Here is a 19,385-nt window from a genome sequence, read left to right as displayed (position 1 = left end):
AGGCGACGCGGGGTGGTCGGGTCTGGGGACCGGGCCGAGGGGAGGGGAGGCGACGCGGGGCGGCCGATCCCGAGAACGGGGGACGGAGAGAAGGCGCAGCCGGAGCGGAAGGAGGCGGTTTCCGGACGCCGGGCTGCCGGGTCGCCGTGCGGGGGTCGCCGTGCGGGGTCCCGGTGCGGGGGTCGCCGTGCGGGGGTCGCGGCGCGCCGGCGGGGGGCGCTGAGCCCCGCGGGGGACAGAGAAGGACTGGGGGGGGGGGGCGGGGGACGCCGAGTCACCCCGCGGAACGAGCTGGTGGCTTCCCGAGTGACCCCGGTGACCTCTCCCCTTTCCTGGCCTCCTCGGGGAAAGCGCTTTCTTGCTTTTCCGTCGCGCATTCGCGGGGCGCCTCCTAGTGCCTTAGTGACCCGCACGGCGGGCCTCGTCGTCACCCAGACGGGCAGACCCTTGTCCCCAAGGACCTTCCTGGGGAAGACGTCACACCCGGGGGGTGACACAGAGCCGCAGTCGGTGCACCGGGACTGCGGGGCCCTATGGGGATCGAAAGGGACCTCGCATTTGCGATGCATAAACCTTTTCCTTACGTTTGGTGACACAAAGGTCGCGAGAGACGGGCCGCAGAATGTGTGGGCGCACGTCCTGTCACCTGCCCAGGGATGTCCTCACTCGAGCTTGCGCCTATCGGGACCGGCAGGGCCAGCAGCGGCTCCCGGCCTGGAGGGACCCCGACAAGTATTGTCCCTCTTACAACAAGAGTCCTCAGTCCGACAGCCCCGTGCTGCTGTCTCGGCTGCACTTCGAGAAGGTAACCAGCTTTGCATCACACCGTCCCCTTGCCCGGCGTCACCGCGCTGTCATCCTCTCCTGTTTGGTGGATTCTCAGCCTCTGGGATGATATTTATTCATTCATGACACAGTCTGGCTCTGTCGCCCGGGCTACAGTGCCGTGGCGTCAGCCTCGCTCACAGCAGCCTCAACCTCCTGGGCTCCAGCGATCCTCCTGCCTCGGCCTCCCGAGTCGCTGGGACTACAGGCATGCGCCACCACGCCCGGCTCATTTTTTCTATATATATTTTTAGCTGTCCAGCTCATTTCTTTCTATTTTTAGTAGAGACGGGGTCTCACTCTTGCTCAGGCTGGTCTCGAACCCCTGACCTCGAGCGATCCTCCCGCCTCGGCCTCCCAGAGTGCCGGGATGACAGGCGTGAGCCACCGCGCCCGGGCGATGTCTTAAATATTTTAAATACCTTCGATGTGTTTTTAAAAACCATGATTGTTTCCTTCCTGGATCTTCATTCTGTTTGATCCATGATGCTAAAATCACTTTATGAAGATTATATCTCTGATACATAGTCTTCAGAACTCTGGTGATAACATGGTAGTCAAAAAGGATTCATTTATACATGATAGGGATCACGTTATTATTTTTTTTTCTGTTATTTTTTTTCCAGATCAGTCCAAGTTGATCTAAGGGATCACATTGTTTTGAAATGAATAAACCAAATAACGATCTTTTTGGTTGAACGAAGCCATTTCCATGAAATAGTTTATTCATGAGTTACTTTTAGAGGATGCGAACTTCCCTGTTGAAACTTTTTTGAGTGAGAGGGAAATCCAGATGAAATATCCTAGAGAACCTTGAAGGGGAAGGGAAAAGATAAAAGGAAGGCATAATTCAGGGTGAGAATGGAGAGAAGGATTAAGTATGTGAGCATTATTCATTTTTAGCCTTAGTGCTCTTCATACTGCCTCTGTAGAATTATAGAACGTTAGCTGGAAGAAAAATGAGTGTAACAGATGTGAAGATGGAAGTATAGAAAGATCATGACTTACAGCCTGAGCAAGAGCGAGACCCTGTCTCTATTAAAAAAAAAAATAGAAATTATCTGGCCAACTAAAAATATATAGAAAAAATGAGCCGGGCGTGGTGGCGCATGCCTATAGTCCCAGCTACTCCTGCAGTCCCAGCTACTCCCACAGTCCCAGCTACTCCTCTACTCCCAGCTACTCGGGAGGCTGAGGCAGGAGGATCGCTTGAGCCCTGGAGTTTGAGGCCAGCCTGGACAACATAGCAAGACCCCACCTCTACAAAAAAGAAAAAAAGAAAAATGAGCCGGGCGTGGTGGCGCATGCCTGTAGTCCCAGCTACTTGGGAGGCCGAGGCAGGAGGATCACTTGAGCCCAGGAGTCTGAGGTTGCTGTGAGCGAGGCTGATGCCACGGCACTCTAGCCCAGGTGACAGAGCCAGACTCTGTCTCAAAAAAAAAAAAAAAAAAGAAAAATCATGACTTATTCTAGGTTGCCCGGGCAGTGAGAGACAGAGCTGGAACTGAGATCCCAGCCGCCGTCCCACTCCAGTGGCTGTGTCCTGGAACCAGGAGTGGGGACAGGGGAGCCCCTGGCAGACGTGGCCCTCCTGTGGGTCACCGCTGTGAATTTGCTGATGTCCTGTTTGACTCCGCATCTCTAATACGTTTTGTTAAGATTGCCAGAGTTTCTGAGTTCTGATAAATATCTGATATTTCATTTTTCTCAAACCTGCGAGTTACAGAGCAACATCGGAGCTATTTCAGCAGCTCATTCAAATCGTCAACAGCCAGTGTATATGTGTAGATTGCAACATTGACATTTGAAACCACAGATTTGCAAATGACTTCCTCTTTCACTCAGCCACCCCAGGGCTACCAGCTGTTCTGTTCTGGAGTCCGAAAAGGCAGAGAAAAGATGACTAATACTGAGCAATATTTTCAGTCTATTGGCTGCTCGGCCAGTTTCTATTCGTTGCCCTCACGTTTGGGTTTGGTTAACACTTGTTCGCTGAACACGCTCAAAGGTGATCAGCGGAATTTGCGAGAGTAGAATTTCTCACTCTGCACACTATTAACATTTTGGCCAGAATAATTCTTTGTTTTGGGTTTTTTTTTGGAGACAAAGTCTTGCTCTGTCGCCCGGGCTAGAGTGCCGTGGTGTCAGCCTCGCTCACAGCAGCCTCAGACTCCTGGGCTCAAGCGATCCTCCTGCCTCAGCCTCCCGAGTAGCTGGGACGACAGGCATGCCCCACCACGCCTGGCTAATTTTTCTTTTTTGTAGAGATGGGGTCTTGCTATGTTGTCCAGGCTGGCCTCAGACTCCGGGGCTCAAGCCATCCTCCTGCCTCAGCCTCCCAAATAGCTGGGACTACAGGCATGCGCCACCAAGCCCGGCTCATTTTTTCTATATATTTTTAGTTGTCCGGTTAATTTCTTTTTATTTTTATTTTTTATTTTTTTTCTTACTTTATTTTTTTTATTTTAATTTTTTTTTTATTTTATTTATTTATTTATTTATTTTTTATTTATTTTTTTTTTTTAGTAGAGACGGGGGTCTCGCTCTCGCTCAGGCTGGTCTCGAACTCCTGACCTCGAGCGATCCTCCCGCCTCGGCCTCTGATTTTCCCAGTTTCATCACGATCTCCTCACTGGATCTTAACCTTTCTCCTGTGACAGGACGCAGACCCGTCCGAGCGCATCCTTGCTCCCATGCGATGGGGCCTGGTCCCCTCTTGGTTCAAAGAAGATGACCCTTCCAAGCTGCAGTTCAATACCACCAACTGTCGCAGTGACACCATTATGGAGAAACGGTCGTTCAAGGTGGGTAGCCGGTCTGGGGAACAGGTGCACACTCTGTTCTTCTCGCTAACAGAGCTGTCAGCGCCTTGTGTCTCTGAGAGATGAAACAAGTTTCCAGAGAGTGACCGGGCACAGTGGCTCACGCCTGTCATCCCAGCACTCGGGGAGGCCGAGGCGGGAGGATCGCTCGAGGTCAGGAGTTCGAGACCAGCCTGAGCAAGAGCGAGACCCCGTCTCTACTAAAAATAGAAATTAGCTGGACAACTAAAAATATATAGAAAAAAATGAGCTGGGCGTGGTGGCGCATGCCTGTAGTCCCAGCGACTTGGGAGGCTAAGGCAGGAGGATCGCTTGAGCCCCAGAGTTTGAGGCCAGCCTGGACAACATAGCAAGACTCCATCTCTACAAAAAAGAAGAAAAAAATCAGCCGGGCGTGGTGGTGCATGCCTGTCGTCCCAGCTACTCGGGAGGCTGAGGCAGGAGGATCGCTCGAGCCCAGGAGGTTGAGGTTGCTGTGAGCTAGGCTGACGCCACGGCACTCTAGCCCGGGCGACAGAGCCAGACTCTGTCTCAAAAAAAAAAAAAAAAAAAACCCAACAAAAACAGAGAGTCTTCCCAGCTGTTAACGTGGAGAGCTGTTCTGTCCCTGCAGAACAAACCACACTGACACTTAGTGGTTTCAAGCAAAACAGTCCCATTCTCTGGGCTGACTGGGCTCAGCTGGGCGGTTTTCACTCCGATATTCTTACGGAGTTGTGATCAGGTGGTAACGGGGGCCTGGATGCCCCGGATGGCTTCTCCGCCCACATCTGGCACCTCTGCAGGGATGGCAGAAACAGCTGGAAGCCTTTCCACATGCCTAGCTTTAGCGGGGTGTCGGGGTTGTCAGGTTTCTGCCATGGGGACTTATCTGTCGCAGAGCGCGCGATGCATCAGAGCAGGACGGAAGCTTCTAGGCTCAGAGTCCCAGCCTTTGCCGTGAGACAGCGTCGCTTCTGCGTTCCGGCTAGACAGAGCCAGCTGGGTTCAGTGTGGGGCGCGGGGGCTGAATACTGGGGAGCCAACACTGGAGACTCGATGCCGTGAAGTACTTTCTAGAAAAGAGCTGGCGGCTTGTGTGTGCGTGATTTCCTCTCTTCCACATCTGCGTGGGCTGTGACTTCAGGGACAAGAAGAGGGAGGCGTACAGAGAAATCAAGTACGTGTTCTAAGCTCACGCTTTAGAGCGTGAGATTCGAACTCAAGTTCCACGTCATGGCAGCCTGTGCAGCGTGACCGCGTCCCTAAGACCCCGTGTCTTGTGCGTCTTTCCCCTCAGGTGCCGCTTGGCAAGGGCCGACGCTGTGTCGTCCTAGCAGACGGATTCTACGAGTGGCAGAGATGTCAGGGGACAAACCAGCGGCAGCCGTACTTCATCTACTTCCCCCAGATCAAAACAGAGAAGGTACCACCGTCGGCACTCACCGTGGATGCCTGGAGAGGTCCAGGGAAACCAGTGATCCAAATTCAGGGATGTCTCAGTCTCTCAAAGATGAGCGATCGTTATCACTAATTTTATTTATTTATTTATTTATTTATTTTTGAGACAGAATCTCGCTCTGTCACCCGGGCTAGAGTGCCGTGGCGTCAGCCTCGCTCACAGCAACCTCAAACTCCTGAGCTCAAGCGATCCTCCTGTCTCAGCCTCCCGAGTAGCTGGGACTACAGGCATGCGCCACCACGCCCGGCTAATTTTTTCTATATATATTTTTAGCTGTCCATATAATTTCTTTCTATTTTTAGTAGAGACGGGGTCTTGCTCTTGCTCAGGCTGGTCTCGAACTCCTGAGCTCAAACGATCCGCCCACCTCGGCCTCCCAGAGTGCTGGGATTACAGGCGTGAGTCACCGCGCCCGGCCTGTTATCACTAATTTTAGAACGTTTTATTCTCCCTAGAAAGAAACTCCAGATTCCATTGGCAGTTGCTCTTCATGTTCCACTCCCGCCAGCCTACTTTCTGTCTCTGTAGACGTACCGATTTTAGACATTTCATAAAAATAGACTCATACGCTGTTTGGCCTTTTGCGACTGGCTTCTTTCACTTAGCGTAACGTTTTCAGGGTTCATCCACGGTCGGCATATGGATCAGAACGTCCTTCGCTTTTGGGGCTGAATAAACAGTCCATAGTTGTGCCCGGCACTCGGGGAGGCCGAGGCGGGAGGATCGCTCGAGGTCAGGAGTTCAAGACCAGCCTGAGCAAGAGCGAGACCCCCGTCTCTACTAAAAATAGAAAGAAATTAGCTGGACAGCTAAAAATATATATATAAAATTAGCCGGGCGTGGTGGCGCATGCCTGTAGTCCCAGCTACTCCTGTAGTCCCAGCTACTCCTCTAGTCCCAGCTACTCCCACAGTCCCAGCTACTCCTCTAGTCCCAGCTACTCCCACAGTCCCAGCTACTCCCACAGTCCCAGCTACTCCCGCAGTCCCAGCTACTCCTCTAGTCCCAGCTACTCCCGCAGTCCTAGCTACTCCTACAGTCCCAGCTACTCCTCTAGTCCCAGCTACTCCCACAGTCCCAGCTACTCCTCTAGTCCCAGCTACTCCTGCAGTCCCAGCTACTCCCGCAGTCCCAGCTACTCCCGCAGTCCCAGCTACTCCTCTAGTCCCAGCTACTCCCGCAGTCCCAGCTACTCCTCTAGTCTCAGCTACTCCTCTAGTCCCAGCTACTCCCACAGTCCCAGCTACTCCCACAGTCCCAGCTACTCCCGCAGTCCCAGCTACTCAGGAGGCTGAGGCAGGAGGATGGCTTGAGCCCAGGAGTCTGAGGTTGCTGTGAGCGAGGCTGACGCCACGGCACTCTAGCCCGGGCGACAGAGCCAGACTCTGTCTCAAAAAAAGAAAAAAAGAAAAATGATTTCCATGCTTTTCCGCCTGCAGTAGGGCCCGAGCTGCACAGAGGAGGCGGCTGCCGGGCGCATCTAATCCGCCCGTGTGTTTCGCTTGCAGTCCGGCAGCGTGGATGCCGCAGACGGCGCTGAGAGCCAGGAGAAGGTCTGGGACAACTGGAGGCTGCTGACCATGGCCGGGATCTTCGACTGCTGGGCACCCCCCGAGGGAGGAGACGTCCTGTATTCCTACACCGTCATCACCGTCGACTCCTGCAAGCGCCTGAGCGACATCCACCACAGGCGAGTCACGCTCTTCCCCGGATCTAAGAGGATTCAAAAGAGGATCTGTCCCCCCGTCTTTCTGGTTTGGTAGCTTTAGAGACTGGAAAACTGAGTTGTTCCGAAAAATACAGTTACAGTCAGTTCAGCTATAACATGACACACATCGCTGAAAATCATCGCACGATGCAAAACTGTACAATAAAAACCACATAAGTTATGGGGAAAGTGGGTTTAAAGAGACAGACTTAAAAACTTTGTCGGCCGGGCACGGTGGCTCCCGCCTGTCATCCCAGCACTCGCGGAGGCCGAGGCGGGAGGATCGCTCGAGGTCAGGAGTTCGAGACCAGCCTGAGCAAGAGCCAGACCCCCGTCTCTACTAAAAAAAAAAAAAAAATAGAAAGAAATTAGCTGGACAGCTAAAAATATATATAGAAAAAATGAGCCGGGCGTGGTGGCGCATGCCTGTAGTCCCAGCTACTCGGGAGGCTGAGGCAGGAGGATCGCTTGAGCCCTGGAGTTTGAGGCCAGCCTGGACAACATAGCAAGACCCCATCTCTACAAAAAAGAAAAATCAGCCAGGCGTGGTGGCGCATGCCTGTCGTCCCAGCTACTCGGGAGGCCGAGGCAGGAGGATCGCTTGAGCCCAGGAGGTTGAGGTTGGTGTGAGCGAGGCTGTCACCAGGGCACTCACTCTAGCCCGGGCGACAGAGCCAGACTCTGTCTCAAAAAAAAAATAAAAATAAAAACTTTGTCAATGGTACATTAAAAAATAACAGGACCCTACTAAAATCAGTGGCACTGTTTTATTCATGCTAAGTGGTTAAGAAATCACAAAAACTGCAGGAAATGCCACACTTTACCTTATTAAGACCTGACGTTTCTTGCGGAAGTGGGTGTTAGAAGAATTGCGGCTCGTGCGTGACCGTGAATTTGTGGAAGGAAAGTTACACACAGTTTTTATTCTTTTGCGGTCTCAAATCCTGGGGCGTGTTCTTTTGGCCTTGAACGTAGTTCCTTTGAGGCCTGCGTTTACTTATTTTTATTATTATTGTTTTTGGAGACAGCGTCTCGCTCTGTCGCCCGGGCTAGAGTGCCGTGGCGTCAGCCTCGCTCACAGCAGCCTCAGACTCCTGGGCTCCAGCGATCCTCCTTCCTCGGCCTCCCCAGTAGCTGGGACTACAGGCATGCGCCACCACGCCCGGCTCATTTTTCTTTTTTGTAGAGATGGGGTCTCGCTATGTTGTCCAGGCTGGTCTTGAACTCCTGGCCTCCAGTGATCCTCCCGCCTCGGCCTCGCTGTGCTCATTAACAGATGTCTGTTTGATCAAAGTGAAATACTTGATCCAGTGTGCTCAGCGGACTCAAGTCTCTCTCCCCTCTCTTCCTCCCCTCCTCCTGCCTCTCCCGCCCCACACCCTGACCCCGCTGGCCAGGATGCCTGCCATATTGGATGGGGAGGAGGCGGTCTCTAAATGGCTGGACTTCGGCCAGGTCTCAGCGCAGGAAGCCATGAAGCTGATTCACCCCACGGACAACATCGCCTTCCACCCTGTGTCTCCCGTGGTGAACAACTCCAGAAACAACACCCCTGAGTGCCTGGCTCCCGTCGACCTGGTGGTCAAGAAGGTAGGCAAGGGCGCGTGACTTCTCTAGTCCTTTTGGGCTTTCGGCCTCCTGCCGGGGTGGCCTTTTCTTTGAGGATATGACCTTTTACAAACAGAACTTTTTTTTTTTTTTTTTTTTTTTTGAGACAGAGTCTGGCTCTGTCACCCGGGCTAGAGTGCCGTGGCGTCAGCCTCGCTCACAGCAGCCTCAGACTCCTGGGCTCCAGCGATCCTCCTGCCTCAGCCTCCCGAGTAGCTGGGACGACAGGCATGCGCCACCACGCCTGGCTCGTTTTTCTTTTTTTCTTTTTTGTAGAGATGGGGTCTTGCTATGTTGTCCAGGCTGGCCTCCAACTCCGGGGCTCAAGCCATCCTCCTGCCTCGGCCTCCCGAGTAGCTGGGACGACAGGCATGCGCCACCACGCCCGGCTCATTTTTTCTATATATTTTTAGCTGTCCAGCTAGTTTCTTTCTATTTTTGGTAGAGACGGGGTCTCGCTCTTGCTCAGGCTGGTCTCGAACTCCTGGCCTCGAGTGATCCTCCCGCCTCGGCCTCCCAGCGTGCCGGGGTGACAGGCGTGCGCCCCGGCGCCCGGCCTACAAACAGAACCTTAATTGGATCCTCTGCAGAACCTTCTCTGAGAGCTGCTGCCCGGCCCCTCGGGGCACCCTTTGCTCTTCCCACCCCGCACCCCCGTCCCCGGCGTCGGACCCTGGGTAACACTTTCCGAGCCTGCGTTGGTACCTGACGCCCGTTCCGTTGCGTCTTCCCTGAGCGTTGGCCTCTTCCCAACAGCCTGAGCGGGACTCTTTGAGCTTTTCCTCCTCCTCCCAGGAGCCCACGCCAAGCGGCAGCAGCCAGAAGATGTTGCAGTGGCTGGCCGCGAAGTCGCCCAAAAAGAAAGAGCCGGACGCACCCCAGAAGGAAGAGCCGGACGTGCCCCGGTGGTCCAGCCAGTTCCTGCAGCACAGCCCGCTCCCTCGCAAGAGAGGCGGGGCGGGGCTCCTGCAGCGCTGGCTGAAGCGAGAAGAGGAGGAGCCTGCGGCCAAGCGGGCCCACAGCCAGTGACGGCGCAGGACTTCAGGGGACCCAGGGCAGCGTCTCCTGCACCCACTGCCCTCCGGGATGGTGGCTTCTTGCATCGTATGTGTGTGTGTGTGTGTTTCTGCTTCACGAGGAGGTGGCACGGTGCTAGTTGACGGTCGTGGGCTTTCAGGGAAGGGCCGTTGCGGCGTGCCTAGGAGCCCCCCATGGGGCACTGTGCCCACCCTTTCCGGTCTTCTCTAGCCCGTCTGGGAGCTCTCAGCCCCGACCCGGTGCTCCCGGCAGCGTGCTCTTTTCCTCTCCGTCGTCTACAATAAGTTCCTAAAATGCGTTTTGTTTTTTTTTCCCTGAGTAAATTATATTTGATAAACCTCCGCCTTCGTTCCGGAGAATGATGCTGGTGGGAGAGAGTTCTGGATCTTTCCCCCGTTTTCTCCTGCATCGGAGCCAAGGCGCGGATTTGGTCCCAAACGGGGCGCTGGGGCTTTGGGAGGACGACGCTCCAGAATGCTGCGGGGCGCGGCAGGGGGTCCTTGTCGTGTCCCTCTTCACTCTGTACACTTGGGGGGCGGTGTCTGAATCCTCCGGCTTGAGACCAGCCTGAGTGCGGGGCTTGAGAACGGAGTCGGGGGGCCCGGCCGTGTCCCTCCCGCGGGGAGCACCGGGTCTGCGGGGACTCCCCGGCTGAGGTTGGCGGGGGCTTTGGGGCCGGGAACTAAGGCCGCGCGCGCCCCTTGCCTTCTTGGCTCTGAATCGCTTCCTAATTAGATGGGGGGCGTAGGGGGCTGTCTATTGCCTGTCTCCTCGCCCCGATCCTTAGTCCCATGAAAGCAAGAGCCACCTTTTTGCCTTCGTCTTCTCCCCGTGTTAACAGTAGATGCGGAAAATACTGTCTGGTGACTTTGAGCACTTGTCCCCCTTTTTGCCTTTCCCTTCTCCCCGTGTTAACAGTAGATGCGGAAATACTGTCCGGTGACTTTGAACACTTGTCCCCCTTTTTTGCCTTTCCCTTCTCCCCGTGTTAACAGTAGATGCGGAAATACTGTCCGGTGACTTTGAACACTTGTCCCCCTTTTTGCCTTTCCCTTCTCCCCCGTGTTAACAGTAGATGCGGAAATACTGTCCGGTGACCTTGAGCCCTTCCCCCCCTTTTTGCCTTTCCCTTCTCCCCGTGTTAACAGTAGATGCGGAAAATACTGTCTGGTGACTTTGAGCCCTTTCCCCCCTTTTTGTCTTTCCCTTCTCCCCGTGTTAACAGTAGATGTGGAAATACTGTCCGGTATTTCCGGACTTTGAACACTTGTACCCCTTTTTGGCCTTTCCCTTCTCCCCGTGTTAACAGTAGATGCGGAAATACCGTCCGGTGACTTCGAGCACTTGCGGGGTGCCCAGCCCCGTGCTGCAGCAGGGACCCGGCCGGCGTTCATTAGCCGGAGACCGCACCTTGGCGAGAGTGGCAGTGGCGTGGCGGGGCCTGCGGGGAATGACGGGGCGCCCCGCAAGGCTGCCCCTGGGGACCCCCAGGGGGAGGTAGAGGCGGCGCGGAGAAGCGGCCGGGCCTTCCCGGGGAGCGTGGGGAGGACGGGGAGACTCCCGCCAGGAGCTGCAGCCGCGCTTCCCCGGCCACACGCCGTCCCCGTGTCCCCAGCGGCCCCGGCGGCCCCGGAGGAGGAGCAGCGAGGCGACCCGGGGAGGACGGGGCTGCGCGGCGTTCCGCGATCCAGCTGCGCGCGGGGGCGCGGGCCCGGGGCCCTATGCAAATGAGGGATCGGAATTCCCGCCAATCAGAGGCGAGCTCGGGCCGGCGCCCGCCAATGGGAGCGAGCGGCGCTGCGGCGCGCGCCCCCGCGCCGGGCTGGGCGGGGAGAGGCGCGCGGGGGCGCGCGGGCCGGCTGGGGGCCCCGCCCCGTCCCCGCCCCGTCCCCGCCCCGGTCCCGCGCTCAATTCCTGCTCCGCGCGGCGTCCCTTCCGGCCGGGGGGCGGGGTGGCCGCTGGTGGCCGCTGGTGGCCGGCGCTGTGGTCACAACCGCTTTGCTGCGTTTCTTAAGTCGCAGCCCTGAGACGCGGGGACGTGGGGGGCGGGGGTGGCGACAGCAACGGAAAACAAAGGGAATTGCATTTTTGTTGTCGCTGAACTGGAAGCCAGCACGACACAAAGTAGCAATCCCCCGGGGACGTTCTAGCAGGCGATCTGTTCGCAGAAGGGCAGATCCGAAAAGCAAAGGCCACACACGGGGACAAGAGACGGGTCAACCAGACCTCGGGGGTCTGCGCTGGCGCTAGAGCCCCCCCCTCCCCCCAGTCCGGAATGTCCCTCCCTGGAAGGTGCTGGATTATCTGTCTGTCATCCTCGTGCAAGTGGCCAAGGCCCTGTCCCTGCCTCTGTCCCCTCCGCCCCCCAAGCCTGGCACAGTCTGCTAGACGGGGGGGGGGGGGGGGGCCCAGCCAGTAGGTGCTGAGTGAATGACTGTGGCCCGGGCCCTTGACGTATGAGATGTCCTTTTGGTGTCGCATACGTCTGCAAGTGTCACTGTACCCATTTTGCGAGTGGCCCCAACAGCAGCTGCCGCGGGGAGAACCAGGGCCTCTTTGCCGCCTCACCCGAGGTCTGATGCCCGGGACAAGGAGGTGACAAGAGTCGCTGTGCTCAGACCCTCCCCTCCCCCCCGCCCCCTGCAGGCCACGTGCTCAGCGCCACGCCCTACGCTGGCAGAGCGACAGGGTCAGGCCAGGTAGGGACAGGGTCAGGCCAGGTAGGGACAGGTTGAGGCCAGGGTCTCTAGATCCTATTCTGCAGGTCCCTGAGGCTCAGGAGTCTGTGTCCCAAAGCAAGCTGGGAAGAAAGGAGGCGCGGGGCCTGTGGGCGGCGAGTGGGACATTAAACAAGGGTGGGTTTGGAGGAAGAGCAGTTTGACAAGGTCCAGGATGTGAGTTTGGGGACGCTGAGTCAAAGGAGCGAGGGACCGGGATGCGAGCGACAGAAACCCAATTCGGGCTGGCTCATGTGAGAAGCAGCGTATGGGTTCACGTGATAGCCAGGTCGAGCAGGGCTTCAGGCACGGCTGGATCCAGGAGCTCCATTAATGTCGTCCAGCATCTGCACGTTTCCCGGCTCCAGCTTTCTCAGTCTGGGTTCCTTTTCCGGGTGGGCTTTTCCTGTGTGTTGACAAAAGATGGTCACTGGCGACTCCGGCCCTACCCTTTGGTGAGCCCAGGGGACAGAGCAGGCGTTTCTCAATAGTTCCAGGAAAAGTCCCAGGGTTGACTCGCATCAGGCCCACTGAGATCAAGAACCCATTTTTCTCTTTTTTTGATGGGGACAGAGTGTCGCTCTGTCGCCCGGGCTAGAGTGCCGTGGCATCAGCCTCGCTCACAGCAGCCTCAACCTCCTGGGCTCAAGCGATCCTCCTGCCTCAGCCTCCCGAGTAGCTGGGACTACAGGCATGCGCCACCACGCCCGGCTCATTTTTTTTTTCCTACATATTTTTAGTTGTTCAGCTAATTTTTTTTCTATTTTTTTAGTAGAGACGGGGTCTCGCTCTTGCTCAGGCTGGTCTCGAACTCCTGACCTCGAGCGATCCTCCCGCCTCGGCCTCCCAGAGTGCCGGGGTGACAAACGTGAGCCACCGCGCCCGGCCCAAATAACCCATTTCTGACCCCATCACTGTGGCCAAGTGAGGTCTTGGGTCATGTGACCATCGCCAGGGCCGGAGGTGGCAGAACCCCCAGACCCCTGTTGGCCCGAGACTGGCACGTGGGAGGGGCGAGCCGGGTCCCCAAGGGGCAATCACAGTGACGTCCGCGAAGTGGAAGGCTGAGGGTTCAAGTTCTCTTGGAGGACGCAGCGGCGGGCAGCACCGTCCCCGGCCACCGCCCTTCCCGGCCCCCTCTGGAGCTCAGAACCACCTCGAAGCCCTTGGTCACCAGGCCGATTCCCAGGCCAGCTGCTGGTGGTGGCCGGGACGTGGGCTGGCCACAGAGAGGGACAGTCTCCGAAGTGCCCGCAGACAGCCCCCGTCCAGTCTAGCCGTGTCCCAGTGACAGTGTCCCCTGTCACGCAGTGTCGCGAGAGCAGGGAGCGGCCACCCGTGTGGCACAGACTTGAGCAGGGAACGGAGTGGCCAGTTGCCCAGGGGGCCGCCTCCCGACCCCACCTGTACGCAGGGGGACAGGGGGACAGGGGGACAGGGGGACGGGGACGGTGGAGGCCCGGATCAGGGACACCAGCAGGGCTCCCTCCCGCCGACCCTGCCATCCCCCCAAAGCCCTTTTCCCACCTGAAGTTTCCAGAATCTTTTACACAGAGAGTAAAACAACAGCATCTGCGCATGCATAGCCAGTGTTCTAGAACCTTCTCTAGCTACCACTGCCCCCAAAGCCTTCCCTCATTTTGCAGTTGTCCCTTCTTAGGGACATCTGCCTGTTGCCCAACTGGAGCGACAACTATCCCCGTATGCCGGACACCGGGGCTGGTCCCAGCGCCGGGAGCAATTTCCCTTCTGAAGTCCCCCACTAATTCTCTGGGTCCCCTTTGCGCTCCAGGTGTGGTCCTGACCCTGCCACCTGCACAGTCCCGGGGCCATCCCTCGTGCCTGTCACATGTCACCATGAAGAAAGTCTCATCGGATTCAGAATAAGCTAAACTCTGGGAAGGTGGCACAGTCTGGTGACATTGTAAGGCTGTCCCCCCCCCCACCAGGGTACAAAATTCACTTTCTGGGCCGGGGCCCGGGGACTCCCAAGATCCGTCCCCTACTCGGGACTTCCTGTCCCTGCCGCCCCCCCAGATCGGACCTTAAACGTCCTGTCACCTCTGCTCCCAGGACGTCCCCTGCCGTCCCCACCTGGGGCCCAGGGTCGCCGGCTCCCGCACATCTGGGGTGCGGGGACCCGCCATCCAGCCCACGCTGCGCGCCCACCCCTGCTCCACCCGGCAGAAAAAAAAAAAACGGGGATTCAAACGGTTTCAACAGTTTATTGTTCCTCCCTCCCAAAAAAAAAACAGGCCGACGGAATGAACGGACACGGCGCGCAGCCCCCGAGCCCGCGGCGACCGTTGTCGCGCACGGAGGACCCGGCGGCCAACGAGCTTGGAGGGCCCCGCCGGGCGGACGGGCAGGCGCGGCCTCGGCCATTGGCGCCCAGGGGCTGGTAACCATGACGACGGCCGTTGCCAAGGACGAGAGCCAATGGGGGCGTCGCCAGGGCTGTTTCAAAAACCTAAGGCAAACAACAACGCGAATCGCTACCCGGTTGGGGGAGGGGCGCGGCGCGGGGACCGTCCCCGCGGCCACGCCGGGGCCAGCCAGCCGCGCACGACCTACGCGCACCACTTGAACTTGGGTTTCAAATTAAAAAAAAAAAAAAAACGAAAAAAAAAAAACGGGAAAAAAAAAAACGAAGAAAAAAAAACCCAACGAAAAAGTCCGGACACACCGAACGCGCTCACTTGCGCCCCTTGGGGACTTTGGGGACGCTGGGCTTGGCCGCCTTCTTCACCTTCGTGCCCCCGGCGGCCGCCGCCTTCTTGGCCTTGCCGCCTTTGTCCTTGCGGGTGGCCGCGCCCTTCTTGTGCGACCGCTTGTCCGGCGGCGTCGGGGCCCGGGCCGGCTGCTTGTCCCCGCCGCGCCGGGGCCCGGCCGAGCCCGGGGCCGCCTTCTTGGCCTTGGACGCCGCCGCCGCCGCTGCAGCAGGGGCCGGGCCGGGGCCAGCCGCGGGGGTCCCCCCGCCGCCGCCACCGCCGCCACCGCGCCGGTCCCCGCCGCCTTCCAGCTTCTTGCGGTTGAGCTTGAAGGAGCCGTTGGCGCCGGTGCCCTTGACCTGCAGCAGCGTGTCGTTCTGCACCAGCGCCTTGATGGAGTATTTGAGGTAGGTGCGGCCGTTCTGCTGGTCGAACCACGGCACCTTGCGCGCCTCCGCGTAGACGCGGGCCAGCGACGAGCCCCCGCGCTCGCCCAGCCTGCGGATCGTCTCCACCACCAGCTGGCTGTACTTCCCCGGCTGGCTCTTCTTCCTGCTGCGCCTGCGCTTCTTGGCCGGGGACAGCGCCGCCGCGCCACCGCCGCCACCGCCACCACCGCCACCACCGCCGGCCTTGGTCGCCTTCTCGGCCGTCCCCTCGGCGGTGGTGGGCGGCAGGGCCTCCTCCAGCTCCACCGACATGGTGGCGAGCGGGTTGGTGGCGGGCGGCGCGCGGAAGCCGGGAGGCCGCGCCGGGAAGAGGAAGGCGAGGGGCCGAGGGGACGCCGGGGGACTCGGGGCGCGCGGCGGCTCCAGGCGGGAGCGGCCGCGCCCGGGCCTGGGACCGGGCGGCAGGGCTGGGGCCGGGGCGGGGGCGGGTCGCGGCAGGACGCGGGGCTCGGGGTGCGGGGAGTCGAGCGGGAGCGGGAGCGCGGGGACACTGGGCAGGACGCGCGCCACTGCTGTCGCCGCCGCCGCAGCCACCACCGTCGCCGGCTCCGGAGCTCGCGCCGGGCGTGCGCGCCGCGCTCTGGCGGGGAAGGGCGGCCCCGCTCCGCTTTTATGGCGCCGCGGCGGACCGCGTTGAGAACAACAACATCCTGGTCCGGGGCCGGCGCCGACTTGTGCTTCTTGGAGCCCCTTTGGCGGCCGCTGGCGGCCCGGCCCGCGCGTCCCCGGCGTCGCCGCGCCCACGGCCGTGCGCCCCGGACGGGGCCCGAGCCCCGGAGGCGGCGGAGAGGCGACCCGCGCCCTCGGAGGCCTCGGCAGACGGGGACGGAGAGGTGCGCCCCGGGCTTGGGGAGCGCGACAGGAGGGGGGCACCCGGTTTGGGGACCGATGGCGGGGACCCCGGGGGAGCCCGCGCGCCCGGGAGGTTTGCACGTGGCGGGGAAGAGCGCGCCACGCGCGCCCGCGCCCTGGCCGGGTCCAGGGGACCCCGGGCCCGCCCGCGGGGGGACCTTTAATTTGTCCCAACTAACACAGAGCACGCCCTCACGTGGTCGGCCGGGGCAAGGGACCTGCGCCGGGACGTCGCCGAGGGGGGTCCCCGCCGGATCCAAAGGGGACAGCGCTGGGGGGGCAGGAGGAGGCGCCCTCGGGCTGCGCGCCCGGGGTCTGGGCACAATCTGGGGACCTGGGTGGGGGAGGGGACGGCCTGGCCGCGGGGGGTGCGCCGGGGACATCGCCTGGCTGCTCCCACCCTTGCCGCGGTTGCTCCGAGTGCCCCGTTTTGTGTCGCGCCAGTAGCTGTCGCCGGTCCCCACTCCCCCCCAAAAGCCACATGGGGACTCCAGGGTGGGGCAGGGGGAGCCCCTCCCCCCCATAGAGGAGTTTCCCGGCCGCTCCCCTCCCCCTCTCGGGTGGGGGAGGGGCGGGAGTCATCCCGGGACCAGGCGACGTCCTCCCAGGGGGCTTTTGCAAGGCTGGTGGCCTGAGCTCTCCCGGGTCCCGCAGTGGGGGACCAAGAAGCCTCCGATTGGGAAAGCTGGAAGGGACACCCCGAGTGACCCTGGGGCCCAGGCCCGCGTGGTGGCCCAAGACACCAACTCCTGAGACCCCAGCAGGGCGGGGCCACAGAGGGGGGACGCGGGACAGGGCGCCCGGTCCCCGTGGACAGGGAAAGGCACGTTTCCAGGTAGAGCGAGACCCTGTCCCCGAAGAAGGGGTGGTCGGTGGGCACATTTGCAGCCTCAGGCCCGAGCAGGCGCCCTCCCCTCGTCCCCGGCCCAGGGCTGTCACAGACGGATCCCCTTTTGTCCCCCGGACAGGTGACTAAGCCGGGAGATGGGGAAGTTGAGGCCAGGTGGGAAAAAAGGTGACATTGGGTGGGTTTTTTTTGGGGTGGGAGGGGGCTCGGGGGTGGTGGTCAGGGGCACGGAGCCAGCAGGCTGGGTCAGGGACACGGTCCCCAGGTCACCCACGGAGTGGCAGGGAGGATGCTCTGTTGGAGATACAGGAGGAAGGGTCAGAGAGGAAGCAGGGGACCCAGGTGTGGCCAGTGTCACTGCAGCTACGGAGGAGGGAGTTTGCAGAGAGAGAGGGCTGTGGCCACCACCCACGCGCTGGTGACGCCCCCTCCTGTCTCCTGGCACAAACTCCCGCCGCCACCTGCAGCTGCCTCAGGACCTTTGCACTTGCTGTGCGTGGCCCGAGGCTGCCGGCCCCTGAACGCCCAGCGTGATTTTCTTGGTAGCACCTGTCATCTTCATCATCATCATCGTCGTCGTCGTCATGGGACCCGTTTTGTCTGTCGCCCCGTGTGCTGGGAGCTCTTTCCGAGCGGGTCTGGGGCGGGCCCTGTCCCCGCCCGGCCTCAGTTTCCCGATTTTTGCAAAAAAAATGGGGGCTGGAGGTGCGGAGTTTGCATGGTCCTTCCAGCTCTGACAGTCTGATTCTAAGCTTGGGGACGAAGGAGGTGTCCCCGAGAGAAAGGAGGGCTCAGCCTCGCTGGGAGGAGGTGACGGGACCCCGAGGCCCCGGGGGGGGGGGGGGCAGAAGGTGAGGACAGGTCCTCGCGGCCGGCAGTCCGGGATTGGGATCTCGCGCCCTGGGCTCCGCGTGGGCCTCAGTGTTACCGTCTGCAAAATGGGTCTATTTGCACGTGCGCTCGAGGCCTGGGAGGGGAGCCACAAGCCCTGGGGACCGGGGGGTCAAGGACCCGCCTGAAGGCCAGTCCGCAGGTGGCCCCGCTACTGCGGGACAAGGGGGACACAGAGCCTGCCCCCCCTGCCCCCCAAAAGAGGTTTTAACCCAGAGGTTGGCTCGGGCCTCGGCCTGGGCTGGCGGGGAGGCTGGTGGGGCCCAGGCAGGTTCGGGATTAAAATGAAAACAGGGGCACAAAGGGGACTGCGGGGACATGTGGCCTTTAAGATGCAAATGTGTATTGTGTAGCCCCTGAAAGGGGGACATTGTTAGGGGCCCGGGGGCCCCTCTGTCTCTTTGAGGCTGGGGAGGGGGGACCTTGGGGGGAGGGGGAGCTGGGGGAGGGGGAGGGGCGCCCCGGGAGGGTTCAGGCCTGTCCCCTGCGCACGTTTGAACGAGGGGACTTTCAGGGGTCATCGCGACACCCAGCCCGCCGGCCTCCGGCCTTCACACCTGCAGCTCGCGCTGTTGGGATTTGCCATCGCAGTAAGGGACGGGGACAGTGGCCCGGGGTGGCGGCAGTGTGTTCTGCACCCTGGCACCCCCCTGAGTGAGGACAGCAGCCCCTGAGTGACCGTCCCCAACCTCAGGGTGTCATCTTGAAAAGCTGAACGAGTCGGGAAGACGTGGGGATTGGAACCTGTCCCTCCACTAGAGGGACCGAACCGAGGGCGGGAAGGATTTGGGGACAGGCTCCGCGGAGGGTGGCAGACGGAGGTGGCCCCGGCCTGTGGTCACACTGCCTCCCCCTGGGCTTCTAGAAAGACGTCTTCAAAATCCAGTCGCTTTGTTCTTGATAAAGCCGTTAATAAAGGTGTCCCGTTTATGTCCCCAAGGTGGACGCCGCACAGCTGGCCCTGCGTCGGGCTTTTGGCGACTTAGCGCCGAACTCTGGACGTCCAGCCCGGAAACCCAGAGGTGACTCGTTGAACTGGGGACGGCCGCGGAGTGGCTCCGCGGAGTGACGCGTCCGAGTCTCCCTGGGGCAGCGGTGGCTTTTGCTCTGGGTTCTGGAAGTTTCTCCGTCAAAGACAGTTTTGCTGCTGGACGGCCTGTGTGGCCGGACTCCCAGGGCCTGTGTCCCTTTCGTGCCAGCCTGCCTCTGTCCCCTGGGTCCCCTATCCGTCCTTGAGCTGCCGTCACAGCCAAACTCTCAGTGACCTTCCTGTCCCCGACGTCCCCAGCCCGGCTCAGTCCCCGCTGCCCCATCTCCCGGACCAGGCAGGGCACAGGTTTCTTGGGCTCTTTCGAGGACAGGCATGGTGACCCCATGCCCCCCACAGCCTGGCTCCCGCTGATGTTTCTAATGTCACCTGCCATTTCTCGTTCCCGTCACAGAAGTCCCGGCCTCTGGCCAGTTGGTAGTGGCCGC

General features: G+C 59.9%; 2 protein-coding genes across 5 annotated transcripts; one reads left to right on the top strand and one right to left on the bottom strand.

Annotated features, from left to right (window-relative positions):
• The first annotated feature begins 213 nt into the window (after window positions 1-213).
• Window positions 214-9,511, top strand: HMCES (5-hydroxymethylcytosine binding, ES cell specific). 4 transcript variants are annotated; one of them, XM_069497699.1, is made up of 6 exons: window positions 214-805; window positions 3,486-3,629; window positions 4,927-5,052; window positions 6,597-6,778; window positions 8,194-8,386; window positions 9,161-9,511. In XM_069497699.1, the coding sequence occupies exons 1-6, from the start codon at window positions 623-625 to the stop codon at window positions 9,431-9,433; spliced, it is 1,101 nt and encodes a 366-aa protein (XP_069353800.1). In that variant the 5' UTR covers window positions 214-622; the 3' UTR covers window positions 9,434-9,511. The 4 variants fall into 4 exon arrangements, with proteins under 4 accessions (XP_069353800.1, XP_069353802.1, XP_069353803.1 ...); XM_069497700.1 differs by having other exon boundaries at window positions 217-805; window positions 9,200-9,511; XM_069497701.1 differs by lacking the exon at window positions 4,927-5,052 and having other exon boundaries at window positions 215-805; window positions 9,200-9,511.
• A 4,863-nt stretch (window positions 9,512-14,374) lies between these two features.
• Window positions 14,375-15,795, bottom strand: H1-10 (H1.10 linker histone). Its single transcript, XM_069497710.1, has one exon. It carries the CDS (start codon window positions 15,569-15,571, stop codon window positions 14,855-14,857), a length of 717 nt encoding a protein of 238 aa, XP_069353811.1. The 5' UTR covers window positions 15,572-15,795; the 3' UTR covers window positions 14,375-14,854.
• Between the last annotated feature and the right edge of the window lie 3,590 nt (window positions 15,796-19,385).

This window comes from Eulemur rufifrons, chromosome 22 (assembly GCF_041146395.1).
Source record: "Eulemur rufifrons isolate Redbay chromosome 22, OSU_ERuf_1, whole genome shotgun sequence".
Taxonomy (NCBI): Eukaryota; Metazoa; Chordata; class Mammalia; order Primates; family Lemuridae; genus Eulemur; species Eulemur rufifrons.
The sequence above is the reverse complement of the archived record's forward strand: the minus strand, read 5'-3'. Positions and strand labels throughout refer to the sequence as shown.